Source organism: Wyeomyia smithii, chromosome 3 (assembly GCF_029784165.1).
Source record: "Wyeomyia smithii strain HCP4-BCI-WySm-NY-G18 chromosome 3, ASM2978416v1, whole genome shotgun sequence".
NCBI classification, from domain to species: domain Eukaryota; kingdom Metazoa; phylum Arthropoda; class Insecta; order Diptera; family Culicidae; genus Wyeomyia; species Wyeomyia smithii.
Window position 1 is genome coordinate 261,774,434 of NC_073696.1, and position 24,783 is coordinate 261,799,216.

General features: G+C 37.0%; 1 protein-coding gene across 1 annotated transcript; it reads left to right on the top strand.

Annotated features, from left to right (window-relative positions):
* Positions 1 to 1,037: 1,037 nt before the first annotated feature.
* LOC129731881 (homeobox protein Hox-A1a-like) lies at positions 1,038 to 24,184 on the top strand. The gene is made up of 4 exons (XM_055692247.1): positions 1,038 to 1,795; positions 14,567 to 15,884; positions 23,503 to 23,678; positions 23,736 to 24,184. Exons 2-4 carry the CDS (start codon positions 14,828 to 14,830, stop codon positions 24,024 to 24,026), a joined length of 1,524 nt encoding a protein of 507 aa, XP_055548222.1. The 5' UTR covers positions 1,038 to 1,795; positions 14,567 to 14,827; the 3' UTR covers positions 24,027 to 24,184.
* Positions 24,185 to 24,783: the final 599 nt, after the last annotated feature.

A 24,783-nucleotide genomic window follows, 5' to 3' on the forward strand; every position in this document is an offset into this window, starting at 1 on the left:
CTTTTATATGGGCTTAATATATCTACACTCTAAAGCTAATATTGTCATCAAGTGTTGGGATTTAATTTGTATAGCTTAGTTGTAACACACGGCTTACTTTGATAATTCGAGCGAATTAGTTTTTACCGCTGGCTGCATCCTAGAGGGTTTCATTGCGATACTCACCGTTTATGTGCAAATCTCAAACACAACACAATACACCTGCGGTATAGCGATTTGGTTTCGCTTGGATGATGGTGTAATGGTGTTGCTCTTTCATTCATGACTTCATGGTATTTTTATTGTCTATTTATCTTCGTTCGTTCCCTGCTCGATTTGTGACCGCCACATTTCCAGCAAAGGGAGGGTTGCAAGTGACCACCCTTCGGAGAGAAAGAGAGATGGCCTGATGTGACTTTGCAGTGTTGTACAATCTACTTTCCAGAATAAACCACTGAACGGAATAAAAGTTAAACGCATATCGTTATACATAGATCAAAAAAATCGAGTTTTGATCTGTTTATCACTTTCGATATCTAAATATTGATTGCGTTTCGAAAGTCAAATTTTCAACGACGCGACTCTGTACATGAATAGCAAACCATGTCTGGTACCACTGCTCTTTCCAAATAAATAGCTGGTAAATTGAGGCAAATTGCCTTCGTGATTTAATTGTGGGAAGGGGTGTACCACCGTTCCACCCGCTCCCGGCTTACAATGAGTTTTCCATTTTTGCTCGTCCTTTCTTATCCCACCCCTACGCTCACGGTCAGGGCAGGGGAGAGGTGCCCGCCGACGCTGGTGATTACCAACATTTCCGTACTCATCGTCATCATTATCCTTGTTCTATACCGTGTACAGCCCGCACATAAACATACACAGAGCGCCTGGTGATTGCATTTAGAACTGGCAGGAGGGGAAAGTTATACATTTTTGCATAACGTTATCAACTTCGGTCCGTGATGTAATAAGCCACTAACCGAGGAGCGAGTTCTGCCTAGCGCCCCGTGCCGGGACAGTTTATACTGTGCTGCAGCCCAATCAGTCGATTCTGATCCGGTCAGCAGGTTGCACCTACTTTTGGGAGCTTCGTTTCGTAGATGGAATATATATATATTAGTAATGATTTAGTCCATACAGTTTAGCGGAAGATTGGGTGTCATTCAACTGTTGTACTGTTATAATAAATGTAGATAAAAGAAACGTTTCATAAGACCATAAACCATCCACTTAAGCGATATATTGTCATCGTCGTCTTTTCCGCAAAAGATTCACTGGACCATGCGACGAGGATCAAGTTTCCTCTGTATGCCGGACGGTCGGGATTGAGTTCAACATTATTGTTGCTGCAAAGTGAATTCATTATTATACACTCGGACTAAAATCACTCGGTTGAGGGTGGCTCCCGCATACGAACAGGTGGAACGACAAGTGGTTTTTGATTTGGTTGGTTTCCCCCGCTTGTGTGTATGAAAACCGTAAATGATGATGAATTGAGAAGGAAAAACGGTTTCCTCTCCTACCCCGCAGACGGGAACTATGGGACATCATTTACGTGCTGGATTCCGTCCGTGGATGTGCGCTCTGCGTTAGTTCAGTTGGCTGCCGAATTCAACAACCGCCGGGATGTGTTCTCCTCCGCAGAATAGTGCTACGACTGTGTGTGATTAAAGCGTTAATTAATGTGTACAAATAATTGCAGTATCATAAAGTGACATAAAGTGACGAAAAGGATAAAAACAAATTCAGTGGTTCATTTAAACTAGAACTACTATTCTGATGGCGCTCACAGTGGATTATGCCTAGCACTACAAAGGTATTTTATTGTTTCATTGTAGGCAGAAATATGATCCATCTCACGAGTAACATTGGTAGCCGATTAGAGGAAACTCTTATAAAAACAAAAAACAAGTTATCTTTTCGAAAATGTAGCGCAAATTGTTATCATAGATTCTATGTTTAATTTGTATTCCGTTTGATTGTTCGAAGTGTGATATTAAATACAATTTATTTTCCAAATATTCATTGATTAATAGATATGATGTTCTATAAGATTACCAGAGCTTTGAATGACTTCTTCTATAAAAGGCTAATAATCGAACCGGTAAGACCTATGAAGCTGAAATTCTACTGGAAAAAGTGTGAAACCTGGATGTAAATTATGACTTTTTTCTTAGTATTTCTGCAATTGAGGAATTTTTACATCGCATTACAGAGCACGTTCTCGGTCTTCATTCGAGTTGGATTATACGAGTTGTATGCTAACCTTACTTGCTTCATATGAAAACTGAGGAACAAGTAAACTTGGCTTGATCAGTTGCTTGATTACGAGAGGCCACCATGTCCATCGGCGGTTCGGCGACCAATTCGTCAGCAGTTCTGGCACCTCTCATTTCTTGCGTTAGATTATTCGTTCAGTTTTATTTATGTTTTATCCACGTTTCAACCTTTTATGATTGATTTTCAAAAATTGACTATTTTTTGTTGAAAAAATCATAACGTGAAAACTGCGAATCCGATGGAAATGACATCAAGAAACGTTGAGGATTATTGAACAATGAAGTTTGTGACTTGAAAATGTACCTATTTTGATTTCCCAAAATTTTTAATAAAACAATTTCAACAATTTTGGAACAAGGCAACATAAATACTAGGAAAAATGTGAGACCGCACGTGTTATCGAAGTCCAATTGAGCTGAAATGTTTGTATGAGAACATTTTTCGAGAAGACGGAATACGAAGATCAATTTTTTTCTATGCGTTTTATCGGCCCCAGTTCGAGATTTCTCCCAGAACATCGATTGAATAATTTTTTTTTAAATACATATAACTTATGATCTCGACGTTTCCTGCATTTCTAAGAAACTGGACATTGAATATTTTTTTTCGATACCTCCAATTTTATTTAACATTTGTGCATTTTTATGATTGATCAAAAAGCAATTTTGATCGCTTTCAAGCACGTATTATCGACTTTTATCAAGGAGACGAAACTTTAAAGCCCTACCGCTAAACGAAATTCGAAAAGTCGACTTCCTTTGGCACCCTAATGAATACCTGTTAATATTTTTTAATCCACAAACTGTCATGCATTTCAAAGTTATTGAATTGGCGAAAAACATGTTCACAAATGAATACATGTTCACAAATGAATGGACCCTCTTTTTTAAGAACATTTGAAGAATGGAAAATTTCAAGTAATTGTTTTTGATAGTGTTTGTTGTCATACATTGAAGTAATAGTGGTTCCTTAAGGCCCGAATACACACACGGCGTGGCAACGCCTTCCTGACGAAAACTGTCAGTACCTTCTTGAAACCTTCTAATGCGCCTTCTGGCATTTGCCACCTTCCGCTCGCCTACAAGGAAGGCGCAATCACGCCGTCTCAAACCCTGCCCTGTGCTAACCTCCTTCTCGTCATGCCACCCAATTCATGTTTGTTTATGTTTGTTGGAAGGAAAAATAAAGCAACACACTTCTAGAATCACCAGCAGGCGGAAAATGATACAACACGGCGTTGCTGACGCCTTAGCCAAAAGAAGGCGACACAAGACCGTGTGGAAGGCACAATGCGTCTACACGGAAGGAGGTCAAGTACGCAGCCGAAGGCGATGAACGACTACCTTCTTCACTAGAAGGCAAAGCTTGAAGGTTCTGGCTGAAAGGCGTCCCAATGGAAGGCGCGTTTATGCCTTCTGATTTGTATGGAGAAGGCGTCATTAGCGATAGCGTAATTCAATCTAGATAACCACGAGTGCCGTTTATGTGCCAAGCAAAAATACAGCCTACTATCAAAAAGTAATAAACCGCAACGAAGATGCTTGGGATATTTACTTCTTATGTTTCGTTTTTTTTTTATGTAGGACTACGTCTTCGTTTCCTCTACTGTGGTATATTCTATAAAAGTAAAAAACTGAAGAGGTTGTATGTGAGACACGACCGCAAGATCAACGGAGAATTACGACAGGGCACACTTTTCTAACACTGTCATTCGAACATGCATTTTTATTCGGGTAGTCTGTCTGCTCCTTCTCAATGTTTACTTCTAAACGTCAAACCGAACACAACTCGCAGTAAAGTTTCATGCACATATCGAAAGATGAAAAAGATTTTTGTTGAAAAACGACGTGCCATCGTGCACAGATGGTGCACTTTCCCTGGATTATCATTCAGGCGAAATAGGAGAACGTTGGTGTGAAAGCGGGGCGTATTGCGATCTGGAACTTCAGGGAGGAAAACTACCTTGTGGACCTGCCACAAAGTGGACAAAAAAGGGAGCGATGAACCCCAAATTAGACAAAAAAAATTCGAACATGTTTTTTCTAATGCAAATGGTGCGTCATTTTGCGATGTGGCCAAAAAGCTGAACACCTCGAAATCCAATGTTCAACGAGCCAAAGTAAGATTAGAGCTGAAGACGTACCGGAACCACAATATTAAACGATACGTAAAAATGATGGTGTTTACAAGGTAGACACCTCATTTCTCATTGAAAAATTTAGAGGAAAGTGATGGTGTGGCAGACAATTTGCTCTTGCGGTATATTCACAAAGCTTTTCATCGTGAATGGAGTCCAGTGAATGCAGATATATATGCCAATCCACGCTTGAAAATATATTTGTTGCCACTGATTCGTCGTCATGGAACTCCTATAATATTCTGGTCCGGCCTTGCTCCGTGTCATAACGCTAAATTGGCAGTGGCAGTGGTATCGGAAAACGTAACAATTGTTACCAAGAACATGAATCCCTCAAATTTCCCTAAAATTCGTCCTATTGAACGATTTTGGGATCTTAGTTTAGTTAGTTTAGTTTAGTTTGACTGACTGCACATATCAATGGTTGCACTCCGTGATTGATCCGAATCAGTAAAATTGTACAGTGAATCAACTGAATGGGATTGGGAGTGACCGACCATTCTCATTGTACAAGTTTTAGTGACTCAATACTTTAAAGGATCAATAACGACGCCGGCCACGTCCTTGCAATCAGGTGGGAAGAGGTAAGGGATGTTAGTGTGACCCTTGCTATTTGGAGACCGTGTTTACCTCTGCATCTCCACAAAGGTCACAGGAAGGAGGTTTTTGTTAGTAGGGGAGGGCTCGTTGGATCAGAATTCACTTTGATAAGTGATGCGATCATACATATAACTCCTATCCGTCTCTATTTAGCTATTTTCGGTTTATTCTATAGTCAGCCGGCTGACTAGAGAAACACAATTAGCTTATTTATATCTGGTACCGGTTTAGACCAAGAGACATTACCAATGCCTTTGGGGCCTCGCACAGGTGTGCATGGTTTATTTCGATGGAGCACAAAATTGACCGATTTTTACAATATGATGTTATTGGAGCCACGCATATACGACTACACGATGTGAATCTGATTTAAACCAATGAACCATAAGTAGGCCAATCATCTATCATCCTATGTGAATGACGCGCGCGAAAATCATATACAACCCGAAGCATCTAAGTATTTATATAAGTGACTAAAAATCCTGAATAGCTTCAAGAAAGCAAGCGAACTTCGGCAGAGGCGGTCCTTTATAAGATTTACATCGCGTAGCTATTAAATTAATCTCGATATTTATCGACCAGACGAAACCTATTCCGGTTTGCAACGTGATTAAATAAAACCGACGAACGAGCACTCTCCGACTAACAGTCAACGTGAGACATGAATAAATAAGGCACATCGGGAAGTCACTACACTCTGAAAACCCTTAGATGTGCTTAACTAACCCGAACCGAAAACGCGTTTACACCGGAGCGTTATGCACGGCAGCACTATTCCCTTCTACCGACCCAGACGCGTAAGGACACGATGTTTCGCACCGGTTCTCTCTTTTAATAAATAAACTAAGATATCTACTGAGTATAGAAACTGGCAAAGTTTCATGCCTCCGAAGCCTTAAAACTAGGAAAAATGCAAATGTGCATATCAAACAAAACAAAGTGCTATGTTTATTAACAAAATGCCAAAACAATCACAATCAAAATTTAGTTGTCGTGGACTATCGCCAGCCCGACCAAAACGGTTACAGGAAAGTCATAAAATAAAAGCATAGATCTAAGGGAAATGTCTGTAACCGACCAGTTAGGGTATGGTAGGCGATAGGATCAAATACTTGTCGAGCACGATAGTAAATTTTCAATCTATTTTTAAACTATATTGTTAAACTGCCTATTATTGTGTTGTAAGAGTGTCATGCATTTCTAGCTTATTTTTCAAAAGCCAAACTAATCATAAAACGAGCCCAACAAAAGCCATCAGATTGAATTTAAGATCGTAGTCTTTTTATTAATAAATCTGCATAGCTGGCAACCCCGGGTCACTGGTCTACACCAAATAAAAACAAAAAAAGATTTTTGTTGCTATGTTCCTAGCCCCCCCGTGGTACTGAGAGGAAGAATTATTCATGTACTAGGTTCTCTGCCGACATGAATAAACCACGTACCAGAGACATGGAAACAAGCAGCCAACGTATTATCTATGATATATCTTATTCACCGAAAACCCCTCGAAAAACGCCAACACACATACTATCGAACAATTGAACCAAGCAATCGAACGAAGGAAAAAAAACAGCATCGATAACATCAGATTTGCACACACAAGCAAACAAAAGCTATGCAGAGTGTTTAACTGATAGACTTCGGCTAAACTGCATGTATTAATTATTAGTCTTGTGCGAGTCAACATGTTCAATGATTTATGGCACAATTCGGCATCACTAATTATAGCATAACAAATGTTTAGCTGAGAATACTATTTCTCAATACGAGAAACACTTGTGAAATATTTTTTCTTTGGTATAGAACGGTTCTTTTTTTGCCAAATATTCCACTGTTAGTTTCTTACTCTCGCTCGCACACTAACACCTCACACCGTCACCGTCACCGAGGTAACGAAAAAAAAAAAGTAGAAAACAAGCCGAAAGAAACACATCTTTAAATTCGATTTTTGCTTGCAAGACAGCTTGTTTTGGATGAACTTTACACATTTCACACGCGGCGACCCGAACTAGAGAACCCTACATATATTTAACGATATATTAACACCAAAATCACTGAAAAATCACTAGTTATCGGAACGATTGAAAAGCACGTTGCAGCCGGCCAGTACTGTGCTGCCAGTCTTTTCTTCGTCCTATTGAACGATTTTGGGATCTGGTCAAAAAGTATCTTTGCCAACAAGTTCATTCAGCGGATATCGTGGAAAGTTCAAACGATATCGAACAGGAGTGTCTAAAATCTTTGCTAACACCCGTTCGCATAGTAATTGCTCGCTGGGTTCGTCGCTTCAACGATTTGTTTACGAGAAAACTCATTAAAGTCTTTGAAAAAAGTTAGTGGCTAGGGACACCCAAATTCACGGAAATGGTTGAGTAGCTATTATCTTTCATTTTTTTCGGTTTGAGCTTTCGGAGTGCAACTGTGTTGACCAGTCTAATCAGTCTGTGTAGAACCTTATGAAAAACGTTAGAGGAAAAGTTCGAGAAATTGCTTATAAATAAAAACAGTTGAAGAAAATCTTTCATGAACTGTTGATAAGTATTGTTAAGAAACCACATATAAAAGAGAAAGTAGATACAGTGCGTTTTCGATTTTATCACGGTCAAAAAAAAATTTCACCACGAATTTGTCGAAACCGTGAATTTAGCGAAATGATAAAAATTGGACTTTTTGTGTTGGATTCAATTCAAATTTGTGATATCTTGAGTAAAATGATGCACTTTCATAATTCAATAGAACATGCGTTCTAGATAGAAACGAATAAACCAAAAAGATTAGTTCATAACATTTATCTCCATAGCATTTTCGTGAACTTTCACAAGGCAATACATGCAATATTAATATGATTGTTACTGCCCATGCTTTAGCATAGTTGGGAGAGTCTATTGCTTGTTTGTGTGAAATTCTGGAACCACCAGATTTTATAATTTTTAAATCGACGTCCTTTAAGCACCAAACTGTAGGGCTATTTGAGCTATTAATAGATTTTCTTTCTCAATTGTTCGAAAATGGTTGGATTCGCCGCTGCTACATTTGCTTCCCGTAAGCAGGTCTCTGAAAAAGTTATCTTTGCTAAGGGCACCAAAATTCACAGGAATGTTCAAAAAGGTAAAATCTTTCATTTTCTCTAGCTTGAGATCTAGGGCAAAACATGTGTTTACCAGTTCAACGTGAAAATCCTTAAAAGATTTAAAATTAAAATTGTGGTCGATTTACGGCCTGTGAATTATAATCCCTGTTCCGAAAATACTCTTATTAGGTGGTATTTGAGACTAAGGAAAGGAATGAGGAAGTCATTATCTTTCCAAAATGGAATCTAAGGTTGATTTCATGCCTCTGGGCATTACCCTGATTACCAATATTGGTACCAATATTGAGCGGTATTCGCCATTTCCAGCCAATTTCTAGACACACTCAAAATCATCATCTTGGACTTAAAAATGGCGTCAGCGGTTGATTTTCGGCCTCTGGATATCTTCCCGATTCCGAGAATACCTATGTTTGATGCTATTTGGCCATGTTTGCAGTAAGCATCATAAAATCAAAATTTTCCGCATTGTGGTGGACGCTTAGCAATCTTTCTACCGATTGCTGCAAGAATGAAGGAAATCTATTAAAACTGACTGTGGTATTAGTTTTTGAAATTGGACAATTTTCGTGACGCTCGCGATCAGCGTTGCCAGGTATCCATATTTAGCTGGATTATCCAGATTTTTGAACATGTATCCAGGTAGACAGCTTTGATATCCAAGTATCCAGATTTTTCGTGGATGATCCAGATTTTATTTTCTCTGTTCCGCAAAAAGGTCATCACTTCAATTTTGGCGCGAAATTTTGCAATTTTGTCACCTCAAATTTTGCGTACCCCAAGACTTTTATTCGAAAAATTAACCTTTCACCCCACGAAATGACTGCCAGTTTTTTTCCAGATTTTTATTTTGCCTTTTCCAGATTTTTGAAAAAATGACCTGGCAACGCTACTCGCGATGTTTCCGGCAGTTCGATCTGCACCCCTTTTCCAGAATGTTACCGTGAGACGTAATTCTACGTCAAAACAGAACCGGTGGTGGTACTGTTCCAGAATCTATATCATATCACATTCCATTGCCGACTTAATTTATTGCTCATCCTTCTTAACAACACACACTGCTGTGCGGGCATTTTTTTGCCGTCTCAGTAGTTTAATTGGTCAAAACACCATGCCGGAGACAAGAAGATTGAGGGTTTAAGTCCCGTCTGTATGCGGTATATTCTTCCAAGTCTTTATCATGTTTTCAGTTGCTTATTTTTGGCTTTCCCAGCTGCGCACACTGTCTGCCTTTAATGAACTCAAATAGAGTAGGATGTAACTGCCTTTAGTGGTCCACTTAGTAGTGTAGCTGCATATTTTGCAATAATAAGTGTAAATATCTCAACTGAATTAAGTATTTCATTATGTATAAACATGAAGTAACATGTTTTCTTTCTTTTCTGCATGAAAAACAACAAGGTAATACCTTCACTATCAGGATTTTCTAAAATGAATCTTGCAACTGTAGACTGCCGCTGCCGCTCTTTCGAAATGGGGAATCCTTCACAATGCAGCTGGTTTTCCTTTTCGTGGTTTTCCTGACCACTTCCTGTTTGCACGGAACATTACGGTAGATCGTGGAAGCTTCTCTAATCGAAAAACCACTTTTTATTGCTTGAAGACACTCAGGAACAGCTGATTCAGTATATTTTTCACCAATTTTTGGCATTTTAGCTGCAACTTGTTACAATAACACGATCATAACACATCTATGGTAACTATGATTCGCTGTGTTACTTCGATGTAAATAGAAGACTATTTAGGTAGGTACTAAGCGAGACAGCGTGCTGATCGCTCTTGTTCGAAATGAAGCATGTCGAAATAAGGAAAACAGTACTTTTTTAACGTCTGTTGCATTATTTTTGGTAAAGAACATTATTGACTTTGTCGAAGACATATCAAAATAAGTATATTTATCATGTGTCATTTGGTAAAAGGTTTTCAGCAGATCTAACTATTTCTCGCGTAATTTTTCAAAGCGACCTATCTAACATTGAGAGACTCTCTTTGTTTACTTTCTCTTTGATCAATAATTATGTTATTTTTTCCATATTTCATAACACTCAATACATAGTAAGCAAGACAGTATAAGTATCTCTCGATTAAGGGGAAGAAAGCTTAGAAAATATATATAATGACGACGTAATTAACGAAACAATGTGAGAGAGGAGAGAATCTGTCATTGTTACTTAGGTCCCTTTGAAAAATTACGCGAGATTTGTTTTATTATTCATCTTATTAAACCGACGTTCACGGAGAATGCACGGATAAAACATGAAAATTTCACGAAATCATTGAGTAAATAAACAATACATGCTCGTATGGAATCGCCTAGTAACGGAAATTTAATAAAGTTAGATTTATCCCGAATTTTGTTAAACAAACCCTTTTTCAAAACGCTCCCATATTCATCTCGGAACTTAAATCACTGCTCAATTATTCATCTCACAATGCCCCAGAGTGGGGAATCGCTGGCCAATATTTTTTTCTTTATCATATAACATTCAAGTGCTTAAATCCAAAATTTGAGCGCAATATCATGAAATCTTTTTTCCTTATGATTTTTCGAAGCATGACATACTGACGATTTTTGACATATTTGCGAAAAAGTAACTTACTTTGAAACGCTCTACAGTTTCAATGATAGCGTGGATTTTTTTTTGGTGTCAAAGGGAAAGTTATTAGAAAATACCATGTAAAACAAATCTCTTTCATTAGATACTGTAAAATTTGGTCATAGTAGACCAGACACTAGAAATAATAATAAAATAAGTGACTGTTTGTAGAAAAGCAGCTTGAAAGTTTTGTTGCCGCAGTTTGCCACGGTTGTGACCACCAAATTTAGGTAAAAACGTAAGCTTTCAAATAATGCATTTTGTCCGCCGTAGCGCAAAACTGGGCAAATTATCGCTATAGTGAGAAATGCGATAGCAAATTTTGTACTAGAAATTTTATTTTGGATTTGATTACTACATATTACATATTACTCCATTACTACATATTACATATTACTATCATCTTCTTATTTCCACAGATCCAATAGTTAACACTTATTTTAAAGAGTTGAAATATAATGGCAAAAAACTTCCAGATGAAGTAAAATGTCTTTTGAAGAAAATAATTGTTGAATAAGGAAAAGCTGATGATGAATCTGATCACAGTTATAAAAATCTAGAAAAAGCAAGAAGAAGAGGATGATGATTATTGAAATTATTTTAAGTTTATTAAAAATCTTTTTTTTTGCAAAATCCCTCAAGGGTCTAGTCTAGTCTAGTCTAGACTACACTAACACAGCCAGTATTTGAAAGGATCCTGGAAAATGATATCCACCATTTTTTTTCTCAAGATGATTTCCTTACATTTTTCTTGTCAACGGCCAGGCCAACTGTGTAGCGCAATATGATACAATATAATCTAAGAACGAGGACAATTCATACCGACCGATCCGTATGTAATAAGTAATATAATTCTTTGGGAGTGACAAAGCTAAGAAAGTACACTCCTTTGTTGACCAATTTCCTGGGATGGAACATAGGTATTTCCACCTCATGTTCGGGTTTAGAAACCAAGGATATAGCGCCTTTACTCGCTTCAATTGTTACGGTTGGAACTTGAATACTAACTCTAGTCCTAGCATTTTAGCTTATGGTTATAGCGCCATTACTCGCTCTCTGAAAGGGATATGAATTAGGAAATAAATTTGAGTTCCATATATACTAAGAATTTGTCTACATCTCCTATTTCTTGAGCAAAATTAATGGCTCCCCTATGAAACGTTCGGCCTTGCCGGATCCAAACTGCCACTGAAATCGAAACCAAAAATGTTCTGACCTTGAACGCCCGCAGCGACAGCGACAAAATGATGGGGGCCTCCTATTTTGATTTCTAAATTTTTCACTGTCATTTTTTCCGTTGCGGCTTTTGTTCCAAAACAACTCGACTTCGATCCAGAAATACTACCAAACATTAGTGGAGCTCTGATGCTACCACGAACGTCTGTTTCTACTATTCCGCTGAAGGTTTGACATTATGCCGGATCGATCTGGGAGGGCATTTTTTCTATTCCTGAATCACTTTAATGACAACACCTCAAGCACGTGACAATAAAATACTATTGCACTACTGATAATTTATAAAATGTACCACAAGGAACATAATTTTCGAATTTTTCTAGTGAAATTAAAACCAAGTCAAAATTTTTTGTCCATTTGCACTCTAGGCTTGCTGCGATCCTCCTCGCAAAATTTGGTTGATTTGAGGGGTCGTGCTCCAAATAAAATATGGATGCCAGATTCGTGTTTAGCACTCCAAAATTAAAAAAAAAATGTGTCGCCAAGCGTAAATGATATTTTTCGGGTATTAAAAGGATTCATGGGAGGGTTGCAAAATTCCAAACGTTACAGAACTAATAGACTGTTTTTTTTTTTACAAAATGGACTCTGTAATCTTGGATCTAAGAATCTCTCTAATTGCATTGAATAGTAGAATAAATTACTCATTCAGCGTCTCAGTAGAATAAAATTGAATATTGAGAATAAGTTATGTTTCCAGTCGAATTACTGCAGACGGTATAAGAGGGTATTCGATCTTTGGTAGTAGAAATAAAAGAAAACATAACCTATTCTCAATATTCACATTGACGTCACCACTTTATGTAACTCCTAGGGCTGTGTATACCTTTTAGTATTTTAAATGCGAAAGCCTTTTATAGGTCAAACACGATTATCCGACGGATTGTTTTTTGATAATTCAATCATTCGGAAATTGAAACGAAATGGGTAGGCGAAAAACTATGCATTTGAATATAGCACAATTCATAAATTAAATTGGTAGTTTCAGTCTAGCTTTTATACTGCTTCAAAGCTTTGCTCAAATTATTTTATTTTTGTGTTTAGTCAAATCTATAATTGTTCCTCCATGGAATATCTCTGTGTTTGCTCCAACATTGCACCACAATTGAAAAACTCATAGATAAGTACAGTAATCGAAATTGAACTGCTGTCAATATAACCTATTAAAATGATTAAAGTATGAGTACTTCAAATCATATATTTTACTCTCAAAGCAAATTATTAAGGTGCAATTTCAAAATTATGTAAGTGCAAAATATGTTAAATATAGTACCGTCCTCAATACATTGATCACAATAAAAAATTCAACCCTGTAATTTTCGAGAACGTTCAAATTTTGAAAAAGGTGGCTAGATCTAGTTATTTTTAATTTTTCGTTTGCCTACATCCGAATCGTGAGTATCATCTCTAAAACAATTACAATTTTCCTTTCTGCCTGAGAACTATAGTAAAAGTAACATAGTGCTTCGCGTCAGTCTTGACTTTTTAACAAATTTCAGTACAAATGAATGAAGATTTGATCATTCAATTGATCAAGTCTCCACACATTTGTTCTTGATTTGAGGATTCACAGTTTCACTTCTGGTTCTTTAAATTTTTTTACAGTTTTACTTCTGGTTCTTTAAACTTTGACTATGAACAAAAATTCTAGATTGCGATCTTTTCTACAACTTTCGCAATAGCTCGACTAACCTTCCATAATTTAACGATTTCCGACACGACGAAAAGTCCTGTCGTCTCTTTTTGCGTTCCACTTCTTTTGTCACATAAACATTAAAACATTAGAGCTAGCATAGTTTACCGCAAGTGCATGCATCTGTGACATCCATTTCTTTTTAGTTTGTTTCGCTATCTTGGTGAAGCGGTGAAACCCCATACCATTTATGAAGGTATTAATTTCGACCAGTTAACCGCGTTGTGCCTTGTTCGATTCCAGCGGATGGATAAGTTTGATATCAGGTTCCGCAAAATATCCCCACTCATTATGACTATTTTGTCCGTTATAACAATACTATTAAAGCTAGGGTAAACATTCAACTAAATAAGCAGTGCTTCCTTGGACTTAATCTTCAATTACGAAAAAAATAACAAATTTAAGTAATTTTGTCGCATTTTCGTTGATATACTGAAAAAGTCATTTAGCATAAATTATTATTTGTATGATGCAGTTCTAATCATAGATAGTTGACTTTCTGCATTTATGAAAATTCCATTGGGGCTGTGCTCTGTAATGACACAGTTGCACCCACTGAAACTAAATCTTTTCATCTTTTGGGCTCGATTCACTGCAACGGTCTGGTAATTACTGCTGAAACTTAAAACTGCAATCGTGTGCTAACTAACAATACATTATAATGGAGACTCAGTGTGCATTATTCGCTTCTCAAAAAAAGCTTCTTCTTGTTAACACTCAGTGTCAGTGTATTATAATAAAGTCTAAAGTTCTCTACCATTGTTCTAGCGCTGATGAATAAAATTTTTTGTATCACTTTAAACAATCTAATTAAAGCGATGGTTCTCAATTTGGAACGATAGCTTAATTTGCTCCCTCAACGGAGATGAAAGAACTTTTCCGGTGACAATTCGCTTGGCTAATTTAATAGGTTTTCCTCTGTCTCATTTTCTTTTCCTTTTTTTTTGTTCTTTCAGAGTGAAATTTCTTCCACCCGTTCAAGTGAAATGAGAGCAACGAAAAAACTTTGCCATCCCATTAGTGGGTGAGTTCTCTCAAATAAAGCTTCACTGACCCTCGTCAAGGCGACGATTGGCTGGTGTATAGATACTGGCAGTACGGCAAAATAGGTTACGAGGCGGAGAGGAGGCGAATAGTTTTCCATATAATTAAGTCGTCCGGCTACCGGATAAGTGTCTTCATTATCGGAAAGTTGCGTTCGGAACAGTAAATTAGCAATGATTCACCATCAGCCGGCGAAATACCACACGAATCCTTTGACACATTTTCTCAACTTACACAACTCACATGCCACAGCGGCAGCGGCAGCGGCAGCCGCCGCCGCAGCAGCTGCAGCCCTGGACCAGCATCATCAGATGCATCACCAACAACTCCATCCACACCATGCGAAGCTAGACGATGATCTAAATCTACTCAATAATAATAACGACGAACGTGTGGGTGGTATTTGTGATCGGACTCGGGAGCTAGTGGGGCTCGAAACTGGATTGGATATCGAGAATACCGATACTCAAACTCAAACGAGCGATGCTGAAAATAATAACATAGACATTATCGACAACGATGAAGATGAATGTGAGGAAGAATCTCTTAGAAATGACCACAACCATTCAACACCGGATGTAACTCCGCTAGATGCCGACGGTATTGGCAAATCATTTACAATAGCCGCCATTTTGGGGCTGAAAAAAAAGCACAACGTCGATGGGGCAAACCACTTTAGTGATGTCATAAACCTTTCACTGAATAATCATGATGATAGTAGGTCTGCTTTCGCCCAGCGAGCAAGTCGCGAATCAGAATTATCCTCACCCCTAGAGGGTGGCAGCACAAACCAATCTAACCTTCACATATCACAATCGCCACAAAGTGGCATCAATAGCAGCTTAGCAGCACTTCAAACATTACACCACATTCATGGTACTTCCGGCGGCTTCACGCCACACCAATTCCATCAACATCATGCCGCTGCTGCTGCTGCTACCGGCGGTATTGGAGCTAATGGAAATGTCACCAGCAATGGTATTCAATCGTTACACCACACTTTGCAGCAACACGCTTCTCAACACATTCATTCCCACCAAGGACTTTCGGGACATCTCGGAGGTCACCCAAATCAGTCATCGCAACAGCAGCAACAACAGCAGCATCTGCCCAACAGCCATACCCACCCGCATCCTCACCATCATCCCCACCATCATCATCATCACCATCACCATTTGGCGATGGCGGCACATCATCATGCGCAGAATCATAATCGGGAGAAATTCAAAGGTAAGTGATTCGATGTAATTATTTATTCCGTAGGCTCTCAAACGCTCGTATTTAGGCTACGCTGTGGGGTTGAACAAAGCAAGTTTTTGTGTAGGATTTTATCTTACGTTGATAATAGGGAAACTGCAAAAAAAAACAAAAAGACGCCAAAATCTTACATTCAAACGCTTTTAAAAATGGTAAAAAACAGTGGACTAACAAAAATTAAGATTGAGTAGGTATAAATTAAAAACAGTAATCATCAAGGCATTAATAGATAGAAATTTGAAATAGAAATATTAATCAATGAACTACCATCTAAAAATATCACAACGCAAGAGAGCACTGAGAGCCAAGCTCTAAACACCAATCAGGGCATTGGGGAAAATGTTTAAACTATGGATGACAAATTAACATTTTTGCTATAACAATCTAAGAAAAACCTACGTGTGCTTTCAGAAAAATGTGCTTTCAATTGGGAGCAGAAAACAAAACAAAGTGCGATGCAAATATTTATTTAAATTACACTGGTCAATAAGAAGGAAAGAAAAGAAAATTAATTTTTAATCGTTCTTGTGAATTTGAGTGCCCCTAACTAGCTCGGAAATGCGTCAAACGGTCGCAAAGTAATTGCTCGTCACTATACGCACTTCCGAGCTGGCTAATGGCACCAAATTTAAAAAAAAATAGTTGAAGAGCTATAGTATTTTACTTTTTGTCAGTTCATTTCTTTTCGCTTTTGTCGACTAGTTGTCAACACGGGTCTGCTTTAGAGCACAAACTGGAAAAAACTTATAACTTTTTAACCGTTCCTGTGAATTAATCTTCAGAGACTTAAATGAAGTTTTCCCGTAAGCAAACTTAGAAGCGGCGAACTCAGCGAGCAATTACTCTACGATCTTTTGACGCATTTTCGAGCTGGCTAAGGGCACTGAAATTCTCAGGGATGGTTGAAAAGTTATAACCACTCATAATCAGTTGAGTTCTAGGTCAAAACCTGTGTTGAACAGTGTTACAGTTAAGAACAGTTAGAATTAATACGGCTTCCAGAATTAGTTCAAAATTCAAGAAATAGCAATTTGCTTAGAATAAACGTAATTTTGCCTAAATTATGGGTGACCAGTTTTTTTTTTTTTTCAAATACCTGTGTGTTTCACAACCAAGTATTCACGACAGATTTTGGTAACGAAAATTTACGCTTTTTCACTTGTCAAATCTTTCACTTTGCTTCATTTCGTGCATACGTGAAAAAGGTAAACCCGTGTATAAAAAGATACAATCCACATCCTTTGACTTCGTTAGATCAAGTCTGTTTACAGTTCCAAGCGAAGTGACATTTTTGCAGCTTTAAACTCGAACTTCGTACATTTCAGAACAAAAATCGAATTATTATAGCTACAGTAATAAAAAGTATGAATAGCATATACCTTTTTGTTCCTTGGAATATCCTTTACCCAGTGAAGTTTAGCTCTTTACTGTAGAGCCACTTCCAGGGAATCAGCAGTCGTTGAAAAAAGTGACAGTAAGTAGGGTATAACTGCCTTTGATGGACCACTTAGTAGTGTAGCTACAAATTTTGCAAGAAAAAGTGTAAATGTCTAAACTGATTTAAGTATTTCATTATGTATAAACATGAAGTAACATGTTTATAATCTTTTCTGCATGAAAAACAACTAGATAATACCTCTATTGTCTCATAATAAAAGAAATAAATCATCGCTCCGATTTCCTTTAATGGGCCACCGTTTCCTTATTTGGACCCGAGGGGCGAGACAGCTTTTATCTGAGTTACTCTTATGCTTGGGAGTAACTCTAATTTACTCAATATTACTCCGAAATTTCCAGATGATTCACATCTTCGATTACCTTGAGAACAAGTGAAATATATGAGCGGTGAGACCGAGTAACATTCATATTTATATTCGCGGTGGGGAAAAGGTTTAAGGATGGATTTCAGAGACACGAGAGTTACTCAGATTTGCTCTTTATTTTTCACGTTTTCTTAGAAAAACTCAAATTTTCTCACTTTTATCTGAGTTGCTCTTTTACTTGGGAGTTACTCTAATTTACTCAATATTACTCCGGAATTCTCAGATGATTCACACCTTTGATTACCTTAAAGGAAGAAATATATATGAACGGTGAGACCGAGCAACATTCATGTGTATATTTGCGGTGGGAAAAAAGTTTAAAGATGGATATTCAGAGACACGAGAGTTACTCAGATTTGCTCTTTATTTTTCAGGTTTCCTCTGAAAAACTCGGAAAACCTCAAATTTTCTCACTGTCTTACCCCTCGTTTGGACCACAACAATTTCCTAATTTGGGCCGGGTCTAAATAATACATACGCTGATGAAACTAACTCTGGCTTACGCACTGAGAGTTCTAGATCTGGATCAACTGTAGACTGCACCCGTTCTTTCGTAATAGGGAATCCTTTACGTGCCATCCGAGTTATCCAGCGAAAAAATGAGTCCTCTTCCGCGGCAGTCAATGCAGTGTGTTTACCTTTTCGTGGTTTTCCTGACCACTTGCTGCTTGCACGGAACATTACGGTGGATCGTGGAAAATTGGAGCGCCTGCGAGCTTCTCTAGTCGAAACACCACTTTTTATTGCTTGAAGACACTCAGTAACAGCTGCTTCAGTATATTTTTTACCAATTTCCGGCGTTTTTCTCATTTTAGCAGCAATTTTATACAATAACTCAATCATAACAAATTTAACAAACTATGATTCGCGGCGTTATTTCGATGATAGCTCTTGTTCGAAATGAAGCATGCCGGAATAAGGAAAACAGTATTTTTTCCACCCTTAATTGAGCCACTATTTTTTTCAATATTTCAAGTGTTTTTCTACTAAAATTTATTGCTTATCTTTTAAAGACACTCTTATCCTACTCGTTCATCGAAAATCTGATTATTTTCGCTCGGAAAGTGTGATGTCAGTACCATTTTTGGAAAAGCCATTTCCTATGAAAACGTTAACAAACCATGGCAAACCAGGTAGCTGTTATTAAAAGACATTTTTTGCAGCTTTAATGAAGAATATTATAGTAAACATCTGTTGCAACTTTTCTAATGAAGAACATTATTGAAGTTGTCAAAGCATAAATCAAAATAAGTATATTTATAATGTGTAATTTGGTGTAAGAAGTTCAGGTGGTCCACTAAAGGAAGTGGTCTATATTAAGCAGATCTACTCTATTTAGACGGTTGCCTATCTCTTAGCGATTACGTTGAAGTATTCAGAATTTGAATCAAAGCCATATTCTGAATTCTCCTTATTTTCACATACGAAACATGTTTAAATGCATAAAAATAGCAACTAATTGCAACAAAAATAAAATAACCAACATGTTAAAGCTTCAAAATCGATGAGTAATTTTAGAGCAAGAAGTCACATCACAGGTTAAGTGTTCGAAATTTGATGCAGTGCGGCATTAACTGGGTACCCGATCATACTCGGGATTCCCTATTAGTTCTAGTTGTTATGAAGGCTTCGAATTTACTGATTGGTTGCGCTCGAAAATTATCGTATTTATAACTTATTTTATTTCTGTTGATATTGCGGAGTATGGCGTGAATGATTAATGTTAGAGAATTTTATTCATAGCAAATAATAACACAGAAAATTCCTTTTTATCTTTCTGTTATTTTTTCTCTCTTCCGAACATTCTGGTCATCCCGTTTGTTGTCATTTACATTTCATTCCTGACACATCCTTTTACTCTCTCTTTCTCACTGTCTCGCTTTCTCTTCCTCTGGCTGTTTCTTTTTTGTTTTTTATCCCCTTCTTCCTTACTTTTCGTTTCTCCTTTTTTCTTTTTTTTCTTCTCTCAACCCACCCCCTACTTTTCTCAATACTCATTCACATCACGGTTGATCATAGCAGATTGGACCTTTTGAAATACCTCTTCATTATTGTTTGCACGAAAGTTTGAAAATCACTACAAATGGCGACATAGCCGCTTTAGATTTTCCCAAAATATCCAACAGTCACAGCCATAGTGGAATTATCAATAATCATAACAAGTAGGTTTAAATCCCTACGAACGATAAGTCCTTATTGCGAAAGCAATCAAATCCTAACAATTAAAATTACAAATTTTTAACAGTGTTGAGAAGTCACCATTTGTGATTGGACACACATACTCATTACTTACTAATATTTTTCATAAATACTTAAGCTACCAACAAATCCCCCCCTTAAAAAAATTAATAATCATTGAAAGAAACAACGGTATAATAGAAACCTTTTCTTAAAAATTCGTCTATACCACCAACCTCTGCGTGTCACCCTGCTTTTTTTCTACTCTATATAGACTCATTACAACGACCAGAGACATTGATTCTATTGTGATATTACCAAGGCGTTTTTCGTACTCCACACTTCATATTAAGGCTTGTATCCGCATAATCCGGACAGCCGAAAAATGTAATAAATCACTTACAAAGCTTGTTCTTCATACATAACTATTTATTTCATAACTATGGGATATGGTTCACAAATTCAAGGGTTAAAAACATCATTATTCTCCGTTAATGTAAAAATCTCGTACTTTGCGCTTTAATCCTTCCATTAGGTTTTATTCAGTCTCCTTGGTGATCTTGCTGGCAGCTCTGGTCCAGATTTGATGAAAATGTTTATCATCTTTGACATTCTGCTTCTTATTCCATTGTAAAGCAGACATTCGACGAGGCAAATATTTTCAATATTTGATGCATAATTTATTTGCGTTAAATTTTTCTTCGGGCAAATAGAATTGTTCAGCTATTACACTATAACAAATATTTGATTAAAACCCTGTTTGCTCGAACAAAATCAAAGTCTCCTCGCGCATTCTATAGCAAATATATTTGCTGCTAAACTGCGTGAGTAGCGTGTGGGTGCGCGAAGCGTAACACTACAGTTAACTGATGAAGTACCACTACTAAATCAGAACTTCTTTCGCATGAACAGGTAATTGTCATACCTTTTTCGAGTAGTTATCTCCGAGATTAAAAAGCAGCATTTTGTATAGCAATTTTGGTTAATGAACTTGAAGGTTTCACCGTCCTTCGGCGATTTTCTTTGATGAATCATATGATTGTCCGTGCTGTAATCCGTATTGTTAATAGGAAAGAAAGGAAACTTTGACTTGGAGTTTAAATAAAATATTTATTTCAAACCGCATTTTCAAAAAATCAAGCCAATTTTCATTGTACTATCGTATTAAGTGAACCTTGCTATTATGTTATTGAGTCCCGTGAAGAAATTAAATAAAAATAATTCAATGAAGAATGACTTGTAAATTGGGGTTTAATATTTTTAACAATTGAAGAAATCTAATCAGTTTCACATGTACTGGAAACTACAAGGACTACTCCAATCATGAAGAATAAAAACATTTGAGGTAAAGTTTCAAATCCATTCGCTGCCGTTCGCTCATACCAAATATCAGCATGAGCAACGAAAAAATTGAAGCAAATATTCGCTCAGTTGTGCCATCACTAGCAATGAACGACATTAGACGAAACACGTATTTGCCTAATTTTTTGTTCAGCAAATACAACGGAAAATATTTTTTTACAAATAATTCCAGCAAATATTTTGATATAACACGGGCAAACATTCATCATCATTTCAAGCAAATATTTGCTTCGTGTAATATCCACTTAACACAAGAAAATTTTGTCAAAAAATCGCAATACGATTTTCAAGCACGTGTTTTTGCCGTCAAATTTTGCTTCTCGTCGCGGTTAACGACTTTCTTAATTTTTAAAGACTTTGAAGTCCAGACCAGAACAATTGTTTGATTTCTGGACGAATCCTGGTGACATTCCTACTTTTCGAGCCAAAGTTCGGATAGAGAGGTTCGGATTCCTTTCCAAAATTTTCTTCACCTTCCTGTCCATAGCACTATCCGCACGACCAATATTATTGTCACTTCTTGGTTTCCTTTCGAAACTTAAACGTCCAGAAAACCTTCTCAACACATCATGTTGAATGGGGTTTTGAGCAAATTAAGCTTTTTTGCGAGTTCACGTATCGAGAGATGAGAATTTTCAGTACGAACTAGATTCGTCCGCGCACGACTTTTTGTTCTTCGACATTTTGAGTACTGTTTACCAAATGTCAAAACAAATCAAAGTAGGCGAAGATATAGACCCCCAGCTATGTTTGAGTGTAAGGAGTCGCTCTGCTTGAATATTGCAAGAGTTACACATCTTCAAATCAAGTCCAGATTATTGCGGATACAAAACTTATTGGCAGTTTCACTATTGAAGTGAATGACATGCTTATTTTTTATATCTGTGCTTATGTGTAAGTTTTTGACTTTCCGTTACAAATTTAGCGTTCCTTCTGCCAATACCAATTCACAATTATAATTCCTTGAAGAGGGCTCAACGCTGAACCTGTGGTCAATTTTATTATAAAAAGTCTCATATTTTGTCAAGAGCAAAGAAACCTCGTTTTTCCAACCAATATCGCGCCATAATTACAATTCCCTAAAGAGATTTGTTTTTACATTTCCGAACTGGATAAAGCGCATTCTAAAGAACGAAACGGTATATAATAATTATACTTTTTTCACACCAGCTATAATTATTATTCACTGGTTATTCTAAAGTGTTCGAAGTTTGAATTAAAATGGTACCTTCGTATAAACCGAAAGTCGGATATTAAATTTTAAAATGATGTTTGCTGTTTCTTGATCTTTGGATGTCAACCCGTTAAAAAAGCCCATAATATATGTTCGACCTTCACAGATTTTCTGAAACCGGAATTAGCTACATTTCATTTCAGAATATCGTGGAACATCGATTCCTGGTTTCTAAACGTTTGATTTTTGAACAGTTTCCTTAGTTTTACCCAGTTTCCTAAACCCAGAAGCTACCATTTTGGATTTGAATATCAAACATCGATCTTTGGCCTATAGACTCGAGTTTATTGACTTCATTGTAATAGAGCAATAAATAATAAAACTAATTTACAGCTGTTTCTTCTGATCTTAATTGTAAATCTGACCATGTGTAATGTGATTTTTATATTTCTTGGTAATAATTAGACTGTAGCATCTCGTTTCTTTTATGGTTCTCAATTCAGTCACAAAAAAAAAATCGGATGAAAATATTAAACCTCGAAAGTGCAGTGAGCATCGACTGTTTACGAGCGGTCGAATATATATTAAATTTCGCCGAACGATATGAAAAGCTTTAGAGCTTTAAGTGAAAAAAAAATGCAAATTGTAAAATAAAAAGTAGCCAAACATTAACAGACGAAAATTCACCAAACCAGTAACTATTCGAAAATTTGCAAAACAAAATCATTTTGCTGACCTATTCAATCAAAATTTAAAAAAAAAGTTGAGACTAATAAATGTTGCTTCAAACAGAAATGCTATAATACCACCAGTTACAAATCATAAAAATTCCTTAAAAATAAAGAAAAATGTGTCGGTTATATTGACAAGCTTAAACGATCCAGAAATAAAATGGCAGCTGGGTGGTACTTTTTCATATTAAAAACATGAAGTTAAGATCTTTGTACGCGGATGTCAACTAAATTGTCGTTTGAGATTTCACAAAATCTCTTTTCGCAATTTTACTTTATTATTCAAAAAATACTCTATCACTAACTGTAAGAATATTTTCCAGATCTGAGCAAGAAATCTGCACTGTCAACCTCGGCAGCTCTGAAAAGCAAACGTGTGCGAACCATCTTCACTCCGGAGCAGCTTGAAAGACTGGAGGCTGAATTTGAACGTCAACAATATATGGTTGGCCCGGAGCGACTATATTTGGCGCATACCCTGCAGCTTACAGAGGCACAGGTGAGAACCCTTCCGGATAAAAATTTACAAACAGTTATCAAGTTCAACCATTCGTAGGTCAAGGTGTGGTTTCAAAACCGACGGATAAAATGGCGTAAACACCATTTGGAAATCACTCAACAGCGCCTAGCTCTGATACGACAACGGCAGATTGCCAACGGTGTAGTTCCGTCCCAAATTGGTTCAACTGGAGAACATGCGGCTTCCCCGCCAGCTGGCGGAACGCTTCAAACTATGGCCGGAGGACGCACGGTACTCGATACATCCGGTGCGGGTACTGATTCACCGGAACTGACCATCTGTACAGATTCACTAGATGCAAGAAGCGTTAGTGAGAGCGATGATTGAAAATATATCGAACTATTGAAAAACAAGTGTGGTGAGCGCTGCAGCGCAGTGCAAGAAACTTAAAAAAATGTAATTTAATACAGGGACTATCCTAGACATTGTAGATGTTGGATAATTATTGGCGTAGATTGTATAAGTAGTCACGAGTATATTTGAAATGTTTTTTTTTATAAGACGTTAGAAAGAAATTCTTCCTTGAACTTACCTTTTCACAATATGTTCCCAATCTCATACGAATAGCACTAAAAATCTGAATTCTTTTTAAAAATGGTCTCAGTTAGGGGCATAAAATACATCGTATTCTAAATTAATTTTCATTGCATGAAAAAATCAACCAGTAAATTGAAAATGGATTTGTTTTTTTTTACATAACGTTTACACGGCACAATACAAAAAATGCATTTGGTTACTAGAGGGTTAAGAAGGATCAAAGAAAGCGAAAAAAGGAGTACATTTGGTCGGTATGCAGCCAAACCAAAACCAAGCGCCAAAAAAAAATTTCCAGTATTCGGCGTTCCCACAAGTTGCTGAAGATAATTTTTAATATACATATTATCTTTATGAACTGCTCAAATGATTTCGTTTTTCCATGAAAAATAGATTATTAGTTTGAAAACCCATTGGTAACAATAACTCATTTTATTAAAAAATGGTGCTTGGTACCCTAACAAGCAATTTTGTCGGATAGCAGCTTATTGAGGTTTATTTCAGCTGAAATTTGCCTAATAGCAGCTTGAGAAGCTAAAATGCAAGGGGT

Coding starts and splice junctions, on each gene's coding strand:
- LOC129731881 (XM_055692247.1), top strand. CDS start 14,828: ATGATTCACCATCAGCCGGCGAAATACCACACGAATCCTTTGACACAT. Junction 15,885..23,502: donor TAATCGGGAGAAATTCAAAG/GTAAGTGATTCG, acceptor AATATTTTCCAG/ATCTGAGCAAGAAATCTGCA. Junction 23,679..23,735: donor TGCAGCTTACAGAGGCACAG/GTGAGAACCCTT, acceptor AACCATTCGTAG/GTCAAGGTGTGGTTTCAAAA.